Source organism: Stenella coeruleoalba (genome assembly GCF_951394435.1).
Source record: "Stenella coeruleoalba genome assembly, chromosome: 7".
In the NCBI taxonomy this organism is placed as follows: Eukaryota; Metazoa; Chordata; class Mammalia; order Artiodactyla; family Delphinidae; genus Stenella; species Stenella coeruleoalba.
In genome coordinates, this window is record NC_137153.1 from 122,228,755 (window position 1) to 122,248,296 (window position 19,542).

At 65.9% G+C, this 19,542-nt stretch overlaps 4 protein-coding genes across 5 annotated transcripts; 1 reads left to right on the forward strand and 3 right to left on the reverse strand.

Annotated features, from left to right (window-relative positions):
• Positions 1–889: 889 nt before the first annotated feature.
• LRRC26 (leucine rich repeat containing 26) lies at positions 890–1,938 on the reverse strand (the record flags this gene model as incomplete). Its single annotated transcript, XM_079926595.1, has 2 exons — positions 890–1,191; positions 1,266–1,938. 2 exons carry the CDS (start codon positions 1,936–1,938, stop codon positions 890–892), a joined length of 975 nt encoding a protein of 324 aa, XP_079782721.1.
• Positions 1,939–2,905: 967 nt separating this feature from the next.
• TMEM210 (transmembrane protein 210) lies at positions 2,906–4,178 on the reverse strand (the record flags this gene model as incomplete). The annotated part of the gene is made up of 4 exons (XM_079926596.1): positions 3,810–4,178; positions 3,511–3,646; positions 3,264–3,293; positions 2,906–3,092 (listed from the first exon to the last, which is right to left on the reverse strand). The coding sequence occupies exons 1-4, from the start codon at positions 3,895–3,897 to the stop codon at positions 2,906–2,908; spliced, it is 441 nt and encodes a 146-aa protein (XP_079782722.1). The 5' UTR covers positions 3,898–4,178.
• A 1,945-nt stretch (positions 4,179–6,123) lies between these two features.
• On the reverse strand, positions 6,124–17,189 carry ANAPC2 (anaphase promoting complex subunit 2). 2 transcript variants are annotated; one of them, XM_079926261.1, is made up of 13 exons: positions 17,011–17,189; positions 16,098–16,735; positions 15,013–15,145; positions 13,845–14,019; positions 13,581–13,700; positions 13,131–13,248; positions 12,294–12,475; positions 11,800–11,941; positions 11,387–11,462; positions 11,102–11,305; positions 7,498–7,627; positions 7,116–7,351; positions 6,124–7,028 (listed from the first exon to the last, which is right to left on the reverse strand). In XM_079926261.1, exons 1-13 carry the CDS (start codon positions 17,119–17,121, stop codon positions 6,816–6,818), a joined length of 2,478 nt encoding a protein of 825 aa, XP_079782387.1. In that variant the 5' UTR covers positions 17,122–17,189; the 3' UTR covers positions 6,124–6,815. The 2 variants fall into 2 exon arrangements, with proteins under 2 accessions (XP_079782387.1, XP_079782388.1); XM_079926262.1 differs by having other exon boundaries at positions 16,098–16,720; positions 17,011–17,165.
• A 34-nt stretch (positions 17,190–17,223) lies between these two features.
• Positions 17,224–19,078, forward strand: SSNA1 (SS nuclear autoantigen 1). The gene is made up of 3 exons (XM_079926263.1): positions 17,224–17,341; positions 17,818–18,017; positions 18,357–19,078. Exons 1-3 carry the CDS (start codon positions 17,290–17,292, stop codon positions 18,462–18,464), a joined length of 360 nt encoding a protein of 119 aa, XP_079782389.1. The 5' UTR covers positions 17,224–17,289; the 3' UTR covers positions 18,465–19,078.
• The last annotated feature ends 464 nt before the right edge of the window (positions 19,079–19,542 follow it).

Sequence of the window (19,542 nt, forward strand, 5' to 3'; positions counted from 1 at the left end):
CCTGCCCAGTTAGCCCTGCTGCTCGGGAAGGCCTGAGGGAAGCCCACCTGCCAGAGACTGCCCACCCTGGGCCTCCCGTCCGTCCGTCTGCCCTGCTGCCTGGCGGGCAGCCCCTGCTGGACTGAGGCTCGGGCCAGAGCTGCTGAGGACGGGTCAGAGCTGAGCTGGCTGGGCAGGGCCGCAGGGCGCTCCGGCAGAGGCAGGGCCCTGGGGTCTCTGAGCAGTGGGGAGAGGGGCTGACTTGGCCCCGGGCAGAGGGCCTTGGAGCAGAGACTGAAGCCCCATCCTTCCCCAGCCACCACCAGAGCCACCATGGGGGCCCTTGGCCCCGGCTGGCTGGGTCCCCCGCTCCCGCAGCGCCGGCACCCCACAGCCTTGTCCCCACCTCTCCCTTCTTGCCCACACCCCTTCTCCGCTTGACCCCATCCTCTGAGCTGGCCCTGCCCTTCCCGGACTGCAGACCCTGACCCCCCAGCTGGCAGCCGCCTCCCAGGGGCGCGCTCGGGCTCCCCACTGCCTCCCCCTTCTCCGGACTCCGTGAGGGCTGAGCCTTCTCTTCGCCTCCTCTGGCCCGCAGCCCAGGATGCGCTTCCCCGGACGCCGGCTCGGGACTGTCTTCAGCCCCGCGCGCCACCTTGTACAGGCCCAGCCCTTCCCGCGTCCAGGCGTGTGCCTTCCCCCGTTGCGGTCCGAGCGCCGCCGCGCACTGCCCCTCCGCCCCAGGGGCCCGGCGTGCACCGCCTTCCACCCCCCCCCCACCCGGTGTGTGTAGTGGTGATGCCGAAAGGAATGGCAAGAAAACTTCTATCTGTGTCGCTTGTTGACGCCTGCAGGGAGTGCGAAGGAGGGCAGGGGATAGGGCGAAGGTTCGAGGGCGGCCGCGGCCCGCTCAGGCTTCGGCGGCGGCGACTGCCGCAGGCGAGGCCATGCCGGCACCGGGATCCGGCAGACTCCTCGGCGGGCGGCGGGCGGCGGCGCGGCGGCGGCGCGCGCGGCAGGCGGTAAGCATGGAGCCCAGCGCCAGGCAGGCGGCCAGGCTAGCGAGGAAGGAGACGGGCCCGAGCGCGTAGACCACGGCCAGTTCCCGCGCGGCAAGGGGCCGCGCGCAGTGGTTGAAGGCGGCGTCGGGGAAGGCGGTCAAGGGGCTGACCGTCAGGCGTCCCGGCGACACGCAGATCAGCGTCTCGGCCTCTGCGGGACACGGGAGCGGCGTCAGGCGACGGCGGCGGCAGTGGCCCGCCCCGCCCGCGCCCCCGAGGGCTCACCTGGCGCGGGCAGCGGGTGCCTGCGCAGCCAGGTGCAGAGTGGGCGCAGCGCGCAGCCGCAGGCCCAGGGGTTGCCGCGCAGTCGCAGCGTGCTGAGAGCGGGCAGGCCCGCCAGGAGCGCGGGCGCGAGGGCAGGCAGCTCGTTGTCCTGCAGGCTGAGCGTGCTCAGCAGCGGGAGCGTGCCCAGCGCCGCGGGCTCTAGACGCGCCAGCCGGTTCCCGGCCAGAGAGAGGACGCAAAGCGCGCGCAGCGGAGCGAAGGTGCCGGGCACCAGCGCCTCCAGCTGGTTGGCGCTGAGGTCGAGCTGCTTCAGCGCGCCCAAGCCCCAGAAGGCTCGCGCGTGCACCCAGCGCAGTCCGTTCTCGCGCAGATCCAGGTGTAGCAGCGCGCCAGCGCCCACGAAGGCGCCGGGCGGCAGCGCACGCACGCGGTTGTGGTCCAGCAGCAGCGCGCGCACGCGCTGGCTCAGGCCCCCTGGCACGGCGGGCAGCGCGCGCCCGGAGCAGTTGGCCTGGCCCTCTGGCGCGCACGCGCACGCCTCGGGGCAGTCCGGGGCGCCCGGGGTTGCCGCGGGGGCGGCTGCGGGGGGCGCCTGGATCCAGACTGGCCACGGCGACAGCAGCAGTAGGAACAGCGGCGGCGGCCGTCGCGAGAGAAAGGAGGGGCTCCGCATGGGGGCAACGGTAGGAGGCCAGCTGCCCAGGCGTCCCGGGAGCCCGTCCGTCCCACGGCTGGTCCCGTGCCTAGGGCGGAGGCTGGGCACATAGCCAGCGCCCGGCACTGCCAGCCACCTGTCCTGAAGCTCTGAGCTCCTCTTGGCTCCGCGCCAGCAGCAGCACTGACAAGGCGCCACCCCCTCCTCACCTGCGTGGTCCACCGCCCCGCACCCGGCTGAGGCCTGGGCAACTGGACCACACCGCCGCCCCCGCAGCCTCACCGCCACTGAACTCATGGCTGCGACACGCGGAACAGGACCCAGTGCTACCCGCTCCTCCCCCGAGTCTCTGCCGCCTCCTCTCAGCCGGGATTCTAGTGCGCATATCCAGTAGCCCCCCAGGGATGCTCCCATCCTCATGGGGCACAAGCACAGGATGGGGGCCTGAGCCCAGGGGACAGGCAGTGAGGTAGAGGGAGGGCTGCACGCCTGAGGAAGGCGAGGCCATCACATCTGCCCCACCCTGCCCACCAGGGACTCTGCCGGAACTTCGAGGAGGCAGTGTGGTGGAGCAGGGGCACCAGCCCAAGTCCTCCTGCCACATGCTGCTCCCTCTGGACTCACCAGAGTTGCAGGTCCTGTCCCGGCATTTTCCTGGGGTGGGGGTGGGATGGGCAGGGGCTCACGGGGGGCGGGGGGGGCTGTCTGCTTCATGGGACAAAGCGGCAGGAAGATGCAGGGAGGAGCTGGGCTGACGCCACGATGGCAGGAAGTGGAAACCCCAGGGGTGTGCTCCCTGCCCTGCAGGGTGGACAGCGGGAGCCCAGCATGGGCACTGGGCACCCCACTGAAGAGACAGGAGGCGACGCAGACCCCTCCCCCACCCCAATAGCATCTGCAGAAGGGCTCGAGGGGGGCCAGCAGGGAGGACAACGCAGACCTGCTAACTACTGTTTAATTCCCCTTCCCCCAGCTGCCCAAAGCCCTACTGAGGCGGCAGGGGTTGTGGGGGCAGCTCCTCTAGGGTCGAGTCCACGGTGATGGTCGTGAGGCAGTGATCTTCCAGGGGCGGCATCATGGAGACCTCCATTTCAGGGGCCATGAGGTGGGACCCCACGTGCACCGCGTGCAGGTCCATGTGATCTTCCTGAGCCCCGCAGTGCCCCACCAACCTGCGCAGCGTGGTCCAGGTCAGGCTAGCTGCAGGCGGCCATCAGCATGGGCTCATGAGGCCTCAACCACCCGGGGCTCCTGCCGTGTCTGTGAACCACACCTCCCGGGGGTGGGGGGTCAGGGAGCAGGGGCACAGCTCACCCCGGGGGTCCTCCCCCGGGGTCACTCACCTGCTCTCCATGTGTCCGGGGCATCTTTCACTGAGGGGCGGGGGGGAACAAAGGTAAGGCGTGAGTCTGGGAACAGTGGGGTTGGCCTCCAGGAGCCCAGCGGTGCTCCCCACACCTCTCCCCATCCCATTCTGGGAGACTCCATTCCCAAGCCCCTGGTGACCTCGCCCATTGAGACCAAGGGCCCAGGGGGACGGCCCGGCCCCACAGCCCTCACACGCCCTCCCTGGCCCTGGGGCTCACGCACCCCTTGGCTCGAATGACGCCAACCGCCACGATGATGAGAGCGCAGAAGCAGCTGGCGCTGATACCCGCCAGCACCACCAGCAGGGCAATGAGGGCCTTGCGGCTGAGGCCAAGGCTACACTCACAGTAGGTCCCAGCTGCAGAGACAGGGACAAGGGGCTCTTATCACCTCCCAGTGGGTCACCCCCAAGCCTGCCCTCCCACCCCCGGCAGCCACCAGAAGGACACGGGTGCGCCTGGCCTGCCTGAACCAGGGAGGGGCCCTGGCTGGGGACAGGGTTGGGGAACAGGAGGAGACACCTGCAGCAGGGATGAGCAAAAGGGACAAACATATCAGGCCGAGGGGGCGGCCAACCAGGCAGGAGTCAGGCTGGAGACAGGGGGCCATCTCCACACCTCTGGACAGAACTCATCGGAAGGCGCTGACCTCACAATGGAGCTGTGAGGCAGGGAAGGTGGGGGCAGGGCCTCGCCTTGGGCACCGCCCTCGGGTGCTGGGCTCCGAGAAGCCCTGGGCAGGCAGCCCCAGAGTAGGGTAGGTAGGGCGGCCGGGGCCTGGGAGTCACTCCAGAGTGCCCTGGCCAGATCTGAGGCAGGGGCAGTGGTGGGGCTGCCGTGGTCTTGGAAGGAGAGCGCTTCACGGCAAAGGGGCAGCGGCTGCACTTGGGACCCTGGGGTCGCAGAGGCAGCGGCCTGGAAACCCAGAGAGGTCCACAGTGGGCAAGCCTGGGCCTCAGTTTCCCTGTCAGGATAAGGGCTGCGGCAGCTCAGGTGGGGCCTGGGATCCAGCTGACTGATGTCACCACCCTCCCCCCAAGACTGGAACAAGCAGGGACCAAGTGAGGCCCGGGGGGTGGACACGCACCCACCGCCCCATACGGGCCCCAGCCGTGTTTCGCAGAACCCCCTCAAGGAGCAGGTGGCTGGGGCTCTGGCTTAAGTGTGTCATTACAGTTAGAGCTCACGACCACCGCTGCAGTCTGTCCCCTGTGCAGCCTCTCGCAGACCAGGCAAGCGCTGTCCACAGGAGGCTGGCACGGCTGGGGTTAACCTCAGCCTCCTCCCCTAAGGACCTGCCGAGCAAACCCAGGCAGCAGAAGCAAATACCTGCCCCCCCCCCACGGCTAACCCCACAGGGCACTTGGGGGTGGGGGGTGCCCCGCTGGGCCGCAGCCAACCCCTGGTCACTGGGGGCCTCCCTGACCCTCACACAGGTGCCCCTCCTGGTGGCAGCTCCTGGCACACCTCCACACCTGTTGAGTGATCCTATGACCTGAGACGCTGGGTTTCACCACACTCATCCACAAACCGAGTCCAAAGGGACTCAGGGCAGGTGTGTCCCGGCCCAGCGGCTGGCACTGCCACCCTGCCAGGCCAGTCCAGCAGGTCTGCATCCTGGTTAGGATGACGAAGGCATGCCCAGCCCAGTGCCAGGCAGGAAGTCCCTCTTCTTTTTTTCTTTAAGTGTCTTTATTACTTTTTTATTTATTTTCGGCTGCGTCGGGTCTTCGCCACTGCGCGCAGGCTTTCTCTAGTTCCAGTGAGCCGAGGCCACTCTTCGTCGCGGTGCGGGGCCTTCTCATTGCAGCGGCTTCTCCTGTTGAGGAACACAGGCTCCAGGCGCGAGGGCCTCAGCAGTTGTGACTCGCAGGCTCTAGAGCGCAGGCTCAGTAGTTGTGGTGCACAGGCTTCAGTAGTTGTGGCACTCGGGCTCAGTAGTTGTGGCTCGTGGGCTCTAGAGCGCAGACTCAGTAGTTGGGGCACGCAGGCCCAGATGCTTCACGGCATGTGGGATCTTCCCGGACCAGGGCTCAAACCCATGTCCCCTGCATTGGCAGGCGGATTCCTAACCACTGCGCCACCAGGGAAGTCCCAAGCCCCTCTTGTGACCACAGTGCAGCCCACCTTGGAGGGGCCAAGCAGGTAGAGCCCAAGGCAGGGACCCACTGGCCTGTCAGAGTCCTCAAACTGCTAAGGCTATGCAGCTAATCTCTCCAAATCCCACAGCAAACACCACCCTGTGGAGCAAGAAGGAAAAGCCCTAGAGGGAGCTCCCTGGCAGTTTAGGGGTTCGGATTGCGGGCTTCCACTACTGTGGCCTGGCTTCAATCCCTGGGTGGGGAACCGAGGTCCCAGAAACTGCACGGCACAGCCAAGAAGCAGAAGAAAGAAAAGCCCCAGAGCAGGACTGACACTAGGGCCCTCGAGCAGAACAGGCCAAAGAGCGGAGTGGGGGCACCGGGGCACAGACTGGTGGGGAGCCGCAGCGTGTCTGGGGGGCAGCGGGCATGGCTCCAGGCCTGGGAATGCACCGCAGGGAGGAGCAGGGCAGTGGAGACATTCATTCCAAAGGGCCTTTGTTGCCATGGGGACAGCGCCACTGGGCTCGAGCAGTTCCCGCTGGACAAGTGAAGGTCTGGGCCGCGGAGGCCGTGGCACCGAGCACGGCTTTGAAGGCCTTGGGCTGGCAGAGCTCACAGCCTCCCCGCCTCCTGGGACCTGGGAGCAAGGGCAGTGCGGGGCCCCCAGTGCCGGCCTTGGACAGGACCCTGTGCTCCGGACACAACAGCCCTGTGCTGCAGCTCTGGGGATGGCTGGACTCACTGGGCCCGGCATCTTGTGCTAGGAACATCGAGGCCCCCAGGCGCTCCTGACCACACGCCTCCGGGCACAGAAAGAACTGGCCTTTCTGAAAGTACTCTTCCTTGGAAGCCCCCAGCACTGCAGCTGCCCAAGCCTAGGCGTATCCCAGGCAGCACGTCATGCTGGAGACGCAAGAAGTTCTTGGCTTCACACGGGCTGCCTGGCCACCCGCCCACCTCATGCATTCTGATGGAGCCCCCCACCCCGGGCCGCAGCAGCAGCCCTGGGGCTCTCAGCCCAGCACTTGGGCGCCAGACTCTCGTGCCAGGCAGAGAGAGGGGGACCCGAGGGCTTCTTTCAAAGGCCAGAGGGGTGAGGCTGGAGCTGGATGTCCCTCAGGAGGGTGGCCCAGGAGGGCCCATCTCCCAGACAGCCCACCCCCCGTGAGCTCCTGCCCAAGCCATGAGAGTGACGGGGGCCCCTGTCAGCCACGGTGGTCCAGAGATACCACGTGCCAGGACTCCCGGCCTGGAGCCCAAACACAGGTGTGCAGCTCCCCACCGACTCCTGGGGCCCGGGCTCTGGCAGGCTCTGCCAGAGGCTGGTCTGGAGGGAGAACCTGACCGCATGCCCACGAAGCCCACAGAGCCAGCAGGACAGGGAGGGAGGAAGAACCGTCTGCTTTACTCTCATTCTGGGGGCTGGGCGGGGACGGGCGACGGCTCAGCCGCAGCTCTTGGGCAGGCGGTAGACGCCGGCGGAGTAGACGAGCTGCTGGTCGCGCACCTTCCTCTGCAGGAAGCCCTGGAGCTCCTGCAGGTCGATCTCGGCCAGCGCGGGGCCGGTGACCACGAACATGCGCAGCATGCTGTAGATGCGCTCCAGCGACAGGCTCTCCAGGTTGGTCAGCATGGCCTGGATGTACGTCCAGAAGAGCTGCGGGCACGGCGGCCGGGGCCGGCGGTCAGGCCGAGCTGGGCGGCGCCCCCCCCCGCCCCCGCCCGGCCCGGGCCCCGCGCGCACCAGCAGCTCCTCCTCCCTCTGGTCGGCCTGCGAGGCCATGCCCGAGTCGCTCTCGTCGTCGCTGTCGACGAGCACCATGCTGTCCCGGTCCTGGGGCCGCTCCTCCTCCACCACCGAGAAGGTGCCGGCCGGCTCCTCTCGCAGCACGCCCTGCTGCAGCCACACCGACACGCGCCGCCGCAGCAGCGCCACGGGCATCTTCACCACCTTGCTCAGCTCCTCCAGCGTCCAGCTGGCTGTGGGCGGGGCGGGGCCGACAGGACCCTCAGGGCACAGCCAGGCCCCGCATGGCTCAGCCGCCTGGGTCCCACCCACCCTCCACCGGACACGGAACGGTGCCCTCCCGGGAGGCGCGGCCAGAGCAGGGCGGTTGGGGGCTCACCTTGGTCCTGGAAGTACAGCAGGACCACTGCCTGCACAGGGGTCACCGCCACGGACAGGGTACGGTCAGCCAGCTCCACATCCATGGTCACTAGGCCCAAGGTGTGCTTCCAGCTGAGCGTCCGCATGGCCTGGGGAGGGCTGGGGTCAGCACGGGCCGCCCGGCGGGTCCAGCTGGACAAGGCTTTGCTACCTGGGACCGGGTGAGGAAGGGCTCCCTGACCTGCCCCCACCCTGGCGGGCAGCGACGGGACCAGCACACGGCGGGACTCCAGTCCCCTCCCCCTCCCCCGGCACCCCCTAACAGCGAGGGCCCCTGCACCTCTGAGAGAAACGTCCACGTCCTGGCCCCAGGACCCCAGAAAGTGGCCTGACTTGGACACTAGGCCTTTGCAGATGTCGGTAGGGAAGAAGAGGTCGTGCTGGAGTACCGCGAACCCTAATCTAACTCGGTAAGTGTCCTCGCGGGAGGGCAGACGGCGTGCGAGGCTGGAGCGACACAGGCGCCCCTGGAGGCCGGAAGAGGCAGGGAGGACTCGCCCGCAGCCTCCAGAAGGCCCTCACCTCCATCTCACCCCCGGCCTCCAGAGCCGAGAGAAGCTCCTGTTTTAGCACCTGGTGTGCGGTACTTTGTCACGGCCACCGCAGGACAGCGGTACAGACTTCCGCCGGAGGGGAAGGTGCTGCTCTAGCAAACACCTTTTTGGAACACGTGGGCGTGGCTGCGGTGTGGGGGATGGGGAGGCCTGGGAAAGTTCTGAGCTGCAGGCTCATAAAATCCCGGGTTGCCCTGGAGAGGCTACTGGTAGAAACACAGACAGGAAAGGCCACTCCAGCGAGGCCTGCTGAAGCAAGGAGCACATCACCGGAGACGGGAGGAAAGGCGACCCGTCACGCGGCGGCAGAAACGTGCTCTGCTGGGTGGAAAGCAGAACTCGCGAGGGGGGAACCTGGACGTTGGGCTGAGATTTCCAAGCAAAGTATGGAAGGTGCAGCCTGCCTTCTCCTCACCGCTTGTAGTGAATTGAGAGAGAAAACCGAGGGAGGACGTGGTGAGCAGAAAGGAGCCAGGAGCACTCGGTGGTTTGCACATCTTGCCGTGTGCTCTGCAGACAGAGCCTCTATGGCCCTAGAGGTGACCTGTGTCAAGGTGGCACCAACCAGCAGTGCCCAGGAGCCAGGACAGAGGGGCCAGTAGAGGTGTGAGAGCCCCCAGGCCCACGGACTGGACGCCGAGAACTGCACGGAGGCCACAAAGGCTCCTGAGAATTTAATAGCAGTGGAAACGATGCCAGCCTGGGTGGAAAGGGAGGGACGGCCAGAGGGAGAGCATGACTCCGAGGGCAGGGCCGTGCTGCAGAGGCCTGGCCTGGCAGGGTGGGGCTGCCCCCGAGGGCAGAGAAGACTGGCACCCAGCCAGATGGAGTGGAATTTCCTCCAGTGGAATTCAGACTTGCTTAGGGCCTGGGAACCCTCCCTTCCTTCCAGTATCTCCCTTTCGGAGGGCAGGTGTCTGCCCAACACCTGTCCCACCACTGGACCTCGGAAGCAGAGAAAGATTTATTCATAGGTTTACAGCTGAAGGAGAATCGTGCCCCAGCTCTCACCCTGACCTGACTTAGAGATCTGGGACTTTGAGCTGGTGCCAGAATGGTTAAAATCTGGGGACGCTGGACGTGGCTAAATGTAACTTGCACGTGAGAAGAACGTGAATTTGGGGGGCCAGAGAGCAGACTCTCACAGGCTGAACTGTGAGCTCCACAAATGATGTTCAAGTCCTCACCCCCAGTGCCTCAGAACGTAACCCTATTTGCCAGTCGGGTCACTACAGATGCAGCTAGTTAAGGGGAGGCCACACTGGCGTGCGGGGCCCTTAATCCAGTACGACTGGCGTCCCCATAAGAGGAGGAGAACGTGGACACAGAGACACCAGGAGAGGCCGTGGGGCACGATGCAGGGGTGAGTGACGCCTCTACAAGCCGACGACGCCTGGAGCCCCAGCAGCTGAAAGCGGCAAGAGGACCCTCCCCGGAGCCTTTGGAGGGGGCGCGGCCCTGCCCACACCTTGGCTGTGAACTGCTGGCTGCCAGAACCGGAACAATAAATTCCCGGGGCACCGACGGCGCCTGTCTGGGGCACTTCGTCAGGGCCAGCCTGGGGGACACTGGCTGCTCTGAGCCCTTCTTCACGCCCCCAGCTCTGAAGGGGGGCGACAGCTAACCTCTCTACAGCTGGCAGCTGGCCAAGCTCGTAACCACGCCCTCTGGCTCCAAGGCCATGACCTTTACAACCACTCCGGCCTGCAGCGGGCACACGCGAGGCCCAGCGGCAGACGGCACAGGCACGGCCACCCGCACGTGTCCAGCGCAGTCCTCGGACCCGGAGCCCGGCTGGCGGGAAGCAGAGGCACCGTGGCCACAGGCTTGGCCTCTGGCACAGAGCGGGGGCCTGCCGGCCGCTCCAGCGCTGGCATGCCGGGTCCACGGCCTGAGATGGAGGGCACGCCTGAGCCACCCCCAGGCCCCAGGGGGAACTGCGGAGGAAGCCGGCGGGGCCTCTCCAGGCAGGCGAGCTGCGGCGCAGAGCCCAGCAGGGCAGCCAGAGCAGCGGGGGAGGGTGCCGAGCACACGGGTGGGCCACGTGGACGTCCTCGACTGGGGTGTGGGGGCGGGGGCGGGGCAGCGCCGAGGCCCCACAGAGCAAGCACCACCCCCCACGCAGGGGCAGGAAGGGTCCCGGCCCAGCCCCACCTGCCGCCCTCCTGGGGCTCTGTCCTGAGGGCTCCCACCTCCAGGGGTGTCCCAGGTCCCCCGAGGGCTCAGGGTCTGCACCCTGGACACCTGCGGCCCTGTCCTCTGCTTGGGTGCCTGGCGTCTCCTCCGGCCGGTGGCCTCTCAGGGCCCCACACCCCACTCATCAGACTGAACGCCCCAGAACCCACTTCTCCACCTGTCCCCTGAAACCTGGGACAGGGGTCCCAAACTCCCTCCTCTCTCCCAACACGGCTCCTCTGAACCATCACCTGGAAGAAGGGTCCTCCATGCCACGGACCCTTGCCCACACCAGGATCCACCTGTCCACACCTCTCACCTGGACTCCCAACGCCAGGACTGGAGGGGACGAGCGATAAACTCTGCCAATCGGCCACTCCTGGCCCCCGGCCTCCTGACCAGCCCACACACCCCCTTCTCCTTGCCGAGCCCTGTGGCCCCAGGGACCTAACAGCAGACAGCACGGTCTGGGTGCCCAAGCGCCCTGGCACTCCAGGAAGCAGCTGCCAGGGAAGGGCAGGAGGGGCAGGAGGGTGGAGGGGCAGAGGTCAAACACCTCAAAAGCAACCTGCAGACTCCCTGGAGACGCCCATGGGACAGACAGAGCCCCCGACTCCCCCTGGGGCGATCCCTGCAGGCCAAGAGGGTGGACGGTGGAAGAGGCGGCCCAGGGACACGCCCACTCCCAGCGCCTTGGGGGCACAGGAGGGCGTGCAGAGAGTGTGCACACCTGCACAGACAGGCTCCCAGGAGGGGAGGGGAGGGTGCCGAGCGCAGGGCGCAGACGCGGAGGGACTCGTCCGAGGTGCCGGCGCCCCAGCGGCGCGGCCATACCTTCAGCTTCTCGTACTTCCTGCAATAGACCTCCAGGGCCTCCCTGATGTCCTCGGGAACCTCCAGCTTCTCATCCTTGAAGGGCGGCCAGAACTCGCTGGAGAGGATGACGGCGTAGACCCCGAACGGCGGCTGCTCCTCCGCGGGCCGCTTCTCATCCTCCTCACGGATGTTGGCGTTGATGCGGCGCGAGTCTGCCATGTCCTGGGGGGGAGGCGGGGCCTTGAAGGCCCGGGACCGACAGGCGTAGGGGCCAGGCGGTGGCGGGGAGCCCGAGGCACCTACCTTGAGCATGACCTCGCAGAAATGCATTGGGGCCTCGCCAAAGCGCAGCTTCAGCAGCTCCACGTTGCGGATCTCCCTGGAAGGACGCAACTCTGAGGGCTGCGGTGCGCCCCCACCCCAACTGGCGCCTACAGAGCGACACTGCTCCCCATCCCCCCAGCCCAGGAGGAGAGGCGGGAGCCCTGTGCCCACTCCACCCCAGGAGGGCCGGAAGCCCTGGGACCTACCGCCCCAGGCTCCTTGGCTGCCCCCAGGCCCCCCCCCGGGGGGCAGAGGCCAAGCACAGGTCAGTCCCCGCCCAGCCTCGGGGACCCAGCGCATCCCCGATGCGCACCAGGGCTCACAGAGAGCAGCCACTGCGAGTGAAGGCCGCCCCTCCCTGGGGACCTGGAGTGGCACCTCACAGGCCTCACCGCTCGGGGCTGAAACTGAACTGGTGCAGCAGGCGGTCGGCCAGCAGCGAGCGGTACTCATTGATGAAGAGGTCCTTGCTGCCGTAGATGCTGACCAGCAGGCTGATGATGTCCGAGGAGCGCCGCTTAGAGCTGGACTTCCCTGCACGGCACGGGCACCACCGGCGCCTCTCAGACACGGAGGCGGCACAGATGGCGCCAGGCAGCTCGTGCCCGGCCAAGCCCATGAGGTGGGGATGCCGAAAACCCACTCCTTCTCCGGCTGAAGCGGCAGAAGCAGGTGAGGCAGGCAGGGCACCCCCCCAACGGGTCTGGGCGGGGACACCACCCAAGGCAGGTGAAGAACCCTGGGGAACCAGGCGGGGTTACACTCTGACCATGGATCCCCTGGAGCTCCAGAGCCCACGTGGCAACAAACTGGAGACCAGAGCGCCTGCCCGACTGGACCACCCCCCAAAATCCAGAGCCTGGCAGCAGGGCCGGCAGGCGCTGACCTGGATCCGCATCCACAGGGTCGGGAACCCAGTCCTCTGGCTCGCCGGAGTCATCCTCGCTGTCCTGGCCGGTCTCCAGGCTGGCCGGGTCCGTCTTGGACAGCTCAACAGCCAAGTCCCCCGTCCCATCCGAGTCCCCGGTCAGCCCTGCCACGATCTGCCGCACCGTGTCCTCCCGCGTCCTGTCAGGCACGAGCCCCTCACCGCCTGTCCCACCTGAACACGGGACCCCGCCTGACCCCTGCAGCCAGGGCCGTCAGTCACGTGCTAAAGGTAAGCCCGTGAGACTCCCTCCCCCGCCCCGCCACCCCTAAAGCTAAATCAATTTCTAGGAGAAGGAGCTGAGACGACAAGACAGACACAAGGCCAGGCCATGCCCGGCCAGGAGGCAGCAGGCCTGAGTCAGAGCAGCTCCAGACGCTGCCCGGCCCCATCCCCGAGACGCCACTGTGCGCTTAGGGGTTTCTGGGTGGCTGTGCGTGGCCCCTGCTCCAACACATCCCCCGGCAGACAGCCCGAGAGGCTCTGCTCCTCTTGGTAGAAGGCCAGCAACGCAAGGCCCCACCCTTCCCGTCAGCCCTGGGGCCAAGCTGGCGCGAGGCAAAGCAAGCAGGGCCACCTGTCTGTGCTGGTGTGGGCCCCGCGACCTGCACACGGGCCTGGTGACCCTGGGCCACAGGCGTGGGAACCAGCACTGGCAGGAGGAAGGAGCCCAGCCTGAGCTGCCCGGCCCAGGAGGGGACATGGAGCGTCCCTGGCTCCCCAAGGACCACACCCCTCTGGCTGCAGCAAGACCCACGGGGAGTGCAGCTGCACGAGTGGGGCCCTGGAGCTCACCTCAGGTAGCGGCGAATGGGCTCACAGGCCACCTCCAGGACAACCATGGAGGGATCCAGCACGCGCAGCGCCTTGATGGCGGAGATGTACAGGGTGATGATGTCACACGTATTCACGCCTGCGGCCGGGACGGGAGAGCTCCGTCACAGAAGGGCCCAGGCAACACAGGGACACAGAGGCAGCCACCCTGGCCAGGTGACCTGCAAGTCCCACCTCACCCCCCGGAGACCCGCGTGATCTGCAGGGAGCTGTCCCCGCCGCTCCCCCTGCACTCACTTGCTTTCTCCCCTTACAAAGTGGGGTCTGTTCTGAAGGGACCGGGCACTGCCCCTGCCCCCGAAGGACCACACAAAACTGCCTCTAAACCCACTCCCTCCACAGGCCCCAGGCCTGGGCTTCCAGATCCGGGCCCTGAGGGTGAATGGCGGGTGGGCCTCGCCCTGGCGGCACCTGGGTGGAGGAGTCGCGTCTCCAGGGCAGCCTTGAGGGACACAAGAAGCTGCGGCCTCTGGTCGGTCCTCTCCAGGCAGTACTTGAGGTCTTCCACGGCCGGCCGGGAGTCCGGGAAGTCTGCGGGGAGAGGCTGGTCCTGGCACGTGCACATGTGGCGAGCACGCACTGCGCGCGAAGGGCCCAGATGTGCCCGCCGCCCCACCCTCAACGAGCTGAAGGGCAGAGGCACGGGAAGGCGGCTCCCTGGCAGGCGGGGCCGACCTCGGATGATGCTGAAGAGCTCCTCGATGCGCAGGCTGGCGTAGATGCGATAGAAGAACCTCTGCACGTGGCAGCGCCAGCGGCGCAGGGAGCTCCCAGCCTCCGGGGACGCAGGCCTGCTGGGGCCGTCCTGCAGGAACACCTTGCCCAGCCAGCCGACCACCCTCTCAATCCACTGTCGGGAGAACACAAGTGTGGGACTCTGGGGGCCAAGCCCAGAACAGAGACGAGGAGAAGCCACACAGGTACCCGCGCCTCTGGCTGGGCCCTGGGAGCCCCCAAGGCCACCTACTCTGAAGACCAGGAGCACGTTAAAATCAGCAGGACAAGGGGCCCAAAGGAGGCCTCCCAGGGCCTCCACCAACACACACCCAGGCCCCTTCCACACACACCAGCACCCGTGCTCATCCCCAGCAACAGCGGCTCTGACACAGGGCGCTACATCTGAGCGGACGGACACACCCTGGGGGTCCCATGCACAACGAGACCCCCCCATGCACAACCCACAGCATCTAGCGGGAACGCTTCTGAGCCCGTGCACATGAAATCTACAGGACACCCTACCACACGGACCCGAGCGTGTCCATGTCTTCCCACGGCCGCCCAGCCACCGGAAAGAGCACCCGGACGATGTGCCGCCTCGGGACGGCACAGCTACCCGCCAGACCTCCAGCTTCACACACCGCCCCCCCACCCCGTGGCAGAGACACTTGCTTTGAACACCACCCCGCATCCCCACAGCTCACCTGCATCCTCAGGAAACAGATAGCAAGAGCAGGGGAGGGGAGCAGCTGGGAAGTGGGAGCGGGCTGAGCCCCCCCCGCCGTGGTTGGGTGCAGCTCTTCCTCAACTCTGCAGCCCAGAGCAGATCCCAGACCATGTCCCAACAGCGTGGATGCCCCCGAGGCCCCCCACTGGGATACCCCAGACCTTGGCACGGCCTCCAGCCACGTGGCTCCGCGAAGACCTCACTAAGCACGTCACAGGCTCTTCCTTCCACCAGGACGGGCCCAGAATGACTGGCCTCCACCCAGCACCAAGACGACTTCCAGCACCAGCAACGTCCTGACGCACCCGGCTCTCCACGCTCTGGCCATTTCTAAAACTGAGGTGTCAGTTTTGCCAGAAACCTCTAATCCACAAGGACACAGCCCGTGGGGGTCCTCACCTTGTGGAACTCACGCAGGAAGGAGCGCTCATACTCGCCCCGGCAACGGTCCTCCATCCTCTCTCGGGTCACTTGGTGCAGGGTGGTAGTCACGGCCTCGGCACTGACCCGCTCCAGCAGACTAAGCCTGTGTCTGGAGAAGAGCCCTGCCCATGAAGAACGCAGAGCACACGCACACGCGCCCAACCCCACCCCAGCACGTACCGCCCACAGCTCTCCCATCGGGGGTACAGCTGCACCAGAGGCTTCGAGGAAAAGCTGCTGTGAAGACAAGCACTGGCAGCGACCGCCCGCCCCCCCCAAGCCGGCCTCCCTGCTCAGGCCGGGACACTAGCCTTCCCCACGTGGTCAGCACGTCTGGCTACTGGGGCCAAGGCTCACCTCCCAGAGACAGCCCTGAGACAACAGCTAAATACGTCACTACCCAGCCCCACAGACACAGGTGCAGCTGTCTGTGCCCTCTGGTGCAGATGCCGATCTGTGAGGACAAAGGCTCCTGAGAGAACAAAGCTTCTGTGGATCCGATCACACCCTCGGTCCAGCCAAGAGACTCTCTAACAGCTGCACTGCTGCCACTTCACTCAAAGTGACAAAATCATCATAAGTGACCACAGAGAATGGAAGAACCACATGACAGGACCTGGCTCTGACAACAAAATCTTTCCCTCCTCCAGAGGCCAGAAGAGCAATCAGTTTGCCCAGCACATTGGTTTAATCTCTGACTTGTTCTAGAGAGAAAAAACAACAGTCACACCTTTTGCAACCATAGGATAAACATCGTTCCTCCTCTGAGAGGCTACAAACAGCACAGCAAAACTCTGCACAGCCCAGGAAATTCGGAATCACGTGGAATCTTAGCATAAGCAAAGTGTGAAACCCTGAGCTAGGGCGAGTGACAGGTGCACCTGTGTCCAGGGTGAAAGGTAAAAACTCACAACACACGGATCCTGGGGACCCTCTCTTTGGCTACCAGGACAGGTGGCAGAGACCTCTGCCAGCAGCTCTCTGCAGGGGCCAGCTGGACCCAGAGGGGCAAGCAGGAGCCAGGAGGAACGGGGCACGGCCACGCAGGCACAAGTACTCACAGGACTTGGCTGAGCTGGTGGAACTGCTCCAGCGCCTGGCGGCACCAGCACTGCTGCTTGTCACTGCCACATCCCGCACAGAGTGGGCTCTGCAGAAGGCGGTAGTACCGGCGGCGGGCGTATCTGCTGTCCAATTCCCCCTCCAGTTCGGGGTCGGTTCCTCCTTCTCCTCTTCTCTTACTCTGCATGTAAACTCTCAAGAAGCGCCCATAGAGGCGCTGGATCATCTCCTGAAAAGTTCTGGGAGTGGAAAAGAACAAGACGCCCCGCAACGTGGTATGAACCTTTTCCCGAAGCCCCTGAGCACCGGTGCCCATAAGCAAGCCCAGGCGAGTCCATTTCTCCAGGAGCTCTAGACTACGCAGGTAGGGATCCAAGCGGCTCTCCAGGAGCCCAAAAGCATCGAGGAGCAGCAGAAGACACTGGGGCTCGTCTGCACAGTTCTCACGTTGGGAGATGGCATTCCAGAACTCGAGAGATATGTTAGCCTGCAGGTCGTTCTGCAGCACCTCTGCGAACCACTCCTCCAGGACCGAGTGCAGACCGTGGCCCCTGAGAACCTCCACCGCCGCCCGGAGCTCCTCCTCCTTTGGAGGGACCGCACCGCTGGTCCGGGAGGATGCCTGGAGTACAGAAAACTGTAAGAAGAGAACACAGCGCAGAGCTGGAGAAAGCAGTGACAGATAAAGATAGATAGGAAAGGGACAAAGCACAGGGGAGTCTACGGAAACCCCGCTGCCCTTCGTCGCACGGATGCAGGGCCCACGCTTAGGGACAGGCTGTGGAACAATAAAGGACTCTGGGGGAAACAAGCTGGACAGAAGCGGGCGGAGGGATCCGAATGAACCCGAGAGTGGACGCACAGGGTCCCGGGAACCCCGCACGGGCCCGCCGCCCTCTTCTCGGGCCTCACCAGTCCCAGAGCGGCCGGCGGCACCAGTCCGGTGCTCACGGTATTCCAGGCCACCAGCAGCTCTTGGGCAGGTCCGGGGTCATTGTGCGCCGCCGCTTCCGCCGCCGCCATCTGCTCCCACCAGCTCCTAGAGCCGCCGGCGCGGCGCGCGGCGATGACGCAAACGAGAGGCGCGCGGCAGTGACGTGTACCGTGGACTCGCCGTCTGTAGGCAGTGCGCAGGCGCGGACCCGGATGCGGTAACGGCGGTTGGAGCGGCCGGGACCCCGGGTGGCGACCATGACCCAGCAGGGCGCGGCGCTGCAGAACTACAACAACGAGCTGGTCAAGTGTGAGCGGCCGAGCGGTGGGGCCCGCCGGGCAGGCTGGGAGGGCGTGGGGCTCGCCGGCCTGCGGTCCCGGGCAGTAGCTGGCCCGCAGCGCGCGGCCGAGCGTGTTGTACGGTCCGTGCGCGGCTTTGCGGGCCGGGGCGGCGCGGACGCCGTGCGGACCTGCCCAGCGCACAGCCGCGTTGTGGCCCGCCCCCAGGGCTAGGTATCTGTGGAGTGAGCAGAGGACGATGGGCTTGAGTACGCACGGCCTCCCGGCCTCGCGCCTCGAGCCTCGCGCGGTGCTTTCCTTAACTCTGAGACTCCTCGGACGCAGGACATTGGCCTGGCTCGGGCGAAAGGTGGCCCATCCGGCACCCGGGTCCTCCACTATCCACTAGCCTTCTCTTCTCCAGAGCAGGGGGCTCCAGAGCTGGAGGGGCGGTGCTCTCCATTCTGCTCTGGGCCCACCGCGCCTGTCTCTCTCGGCCCACCCTAGGCATCGAAGAGCTGTGTCAGAAGCGGGAGGAGTTGTGCCGGCAGATCCAGCAGGAAGAGGAGGAGAAGCAGCGGCTGCAGAATGAGGTGAGGCAGCTGACGGAGAAGCTGGCCCGAGTCAACGAGAACCTGGCTCGCAAGATAGCCTCTCGGAATGAGTTCGATCGGACCATCGCGGAGACGGAGGCTGCCTACCTCAAGGTGGGCCTCGCGGGCTCGCGTGCTGGACCGAGCCCGTCAAGGGTTTCTGGCCCAGGGGTGCCTAGGCAGGCTGTAGGCCCCCCGTGGTGACAATACCGCGCTCAGAGTGACCTGGGTCTTGTTGTCGGCACCATACTCATCACCGCGTGGCGGGTTCCGGACTGTGAGCCGCAGAGCAGCAGCAGGAGCCATGACCTCAGCCTGGCTTCCCAGGGTGTGAGGAAGGGGCTTTGGGCCAGACTCAGAGGGGAGACAGGCCCTGGCCCAGGAGGGGGGCCGGGCCGCAGGAGCTTTCCAACAGGAGGAGCAGTGCTAACCGGCTGGTGTCTCTGTTCGCAGATCCTGGAGAGCTCGCAGACTCTGCTTAGTGTCCTGAAGAGGGAAGCGGGGAACCTGACCAAGGCCGCAGCCCCCGAGCAGAGGAGCAGCGGAGGCAAGGACAGCTGATGAGGCCAGAGGCGGAGGGCCTGCCTCCACTGTGCCCCCTCTACGGCTCAGCCCCCGGCAAGTCTGTCTTCAAAGCATCTTTGTCCTTCACGGCAGCAGCGTTTTCCTCTTGGTGTCTGGGGTGCCAAGAAGCAACTGCCAACCTTCACCGGCTCTGGGTGACAGGAAAGACCTGAGCACAGCCCACCAGGTGGGGATCCTGGCTCTGAGCTCACACAGGCGCTGGGGAGGGCAGCTCTACTCAGGGTCCCACTGAGGCCTCCACACCAGCCTGGGGCCGCGGGGAAGGCCCGGTTCCGGTCTCAGCACCTTGGGAGTCCTGTCACCCCTCCCTCGGCCCGCAGGTGCCCAGGCAAGTGTGGGAGGGGCTGGGGCCCTCCTTCACCTCAGAGCTTGCCTGGGGCCTGTGACTGTCAGTAAAGATTGTCTTTGTAGAGATCCACGACAGCCTGCTGCCTGTGTCAGGAGTGTGGGGCTGCCGGGCCCCCCTAGAGTCAAAATACGAATCCTTGTCCAGTTGTAATACGGCTCCTCCGTGAAGGGATGGCTTCCTCTGTGACCGGCCTTGCGTTCAGAGCTAAGGGTGCCCCTAAGCGTTTCATGTGACCCCCGTCACCCACCTCTCCCATCAGGGCCGCTGGTCCTGGTTTCTAGCATAAGGCCTGGCCCAAGGAGACGCTCTTCCTGCGCTCAGGTCCCCTGGGAGTGGCTGCACCCCAGCTCAGTAATTCCAGATTCTGCCGGACAGCAGCACCCCTGCTCCCACTCTCTGGTCACAGGCCAGTCTCACATGCAGCCCAGGGCCCTGCCTTCCATCCCGAGTCCTCCATGGGTCCACCTGCCTTGGCCTGTCAGCCCCCATGGGGTCCCTGCAGTTGCTGTCCGTGGGGGATCGGGGGGTTGGGAAGCATGTGTTGGTTGAGAAGGTCTGCAGAAACTTGGGCCCACCATTCCCAAGAAAACGCCTTCCTCCCTCCCAAGGCTGGCCAGGTGGCATTTCCCGTGGGCTTGGTGCTCCAAGAGGAAAAGACTTGCGTCTGATGCCAGGACTGTGAACGGCCGGTCTCGGCACAGCCAG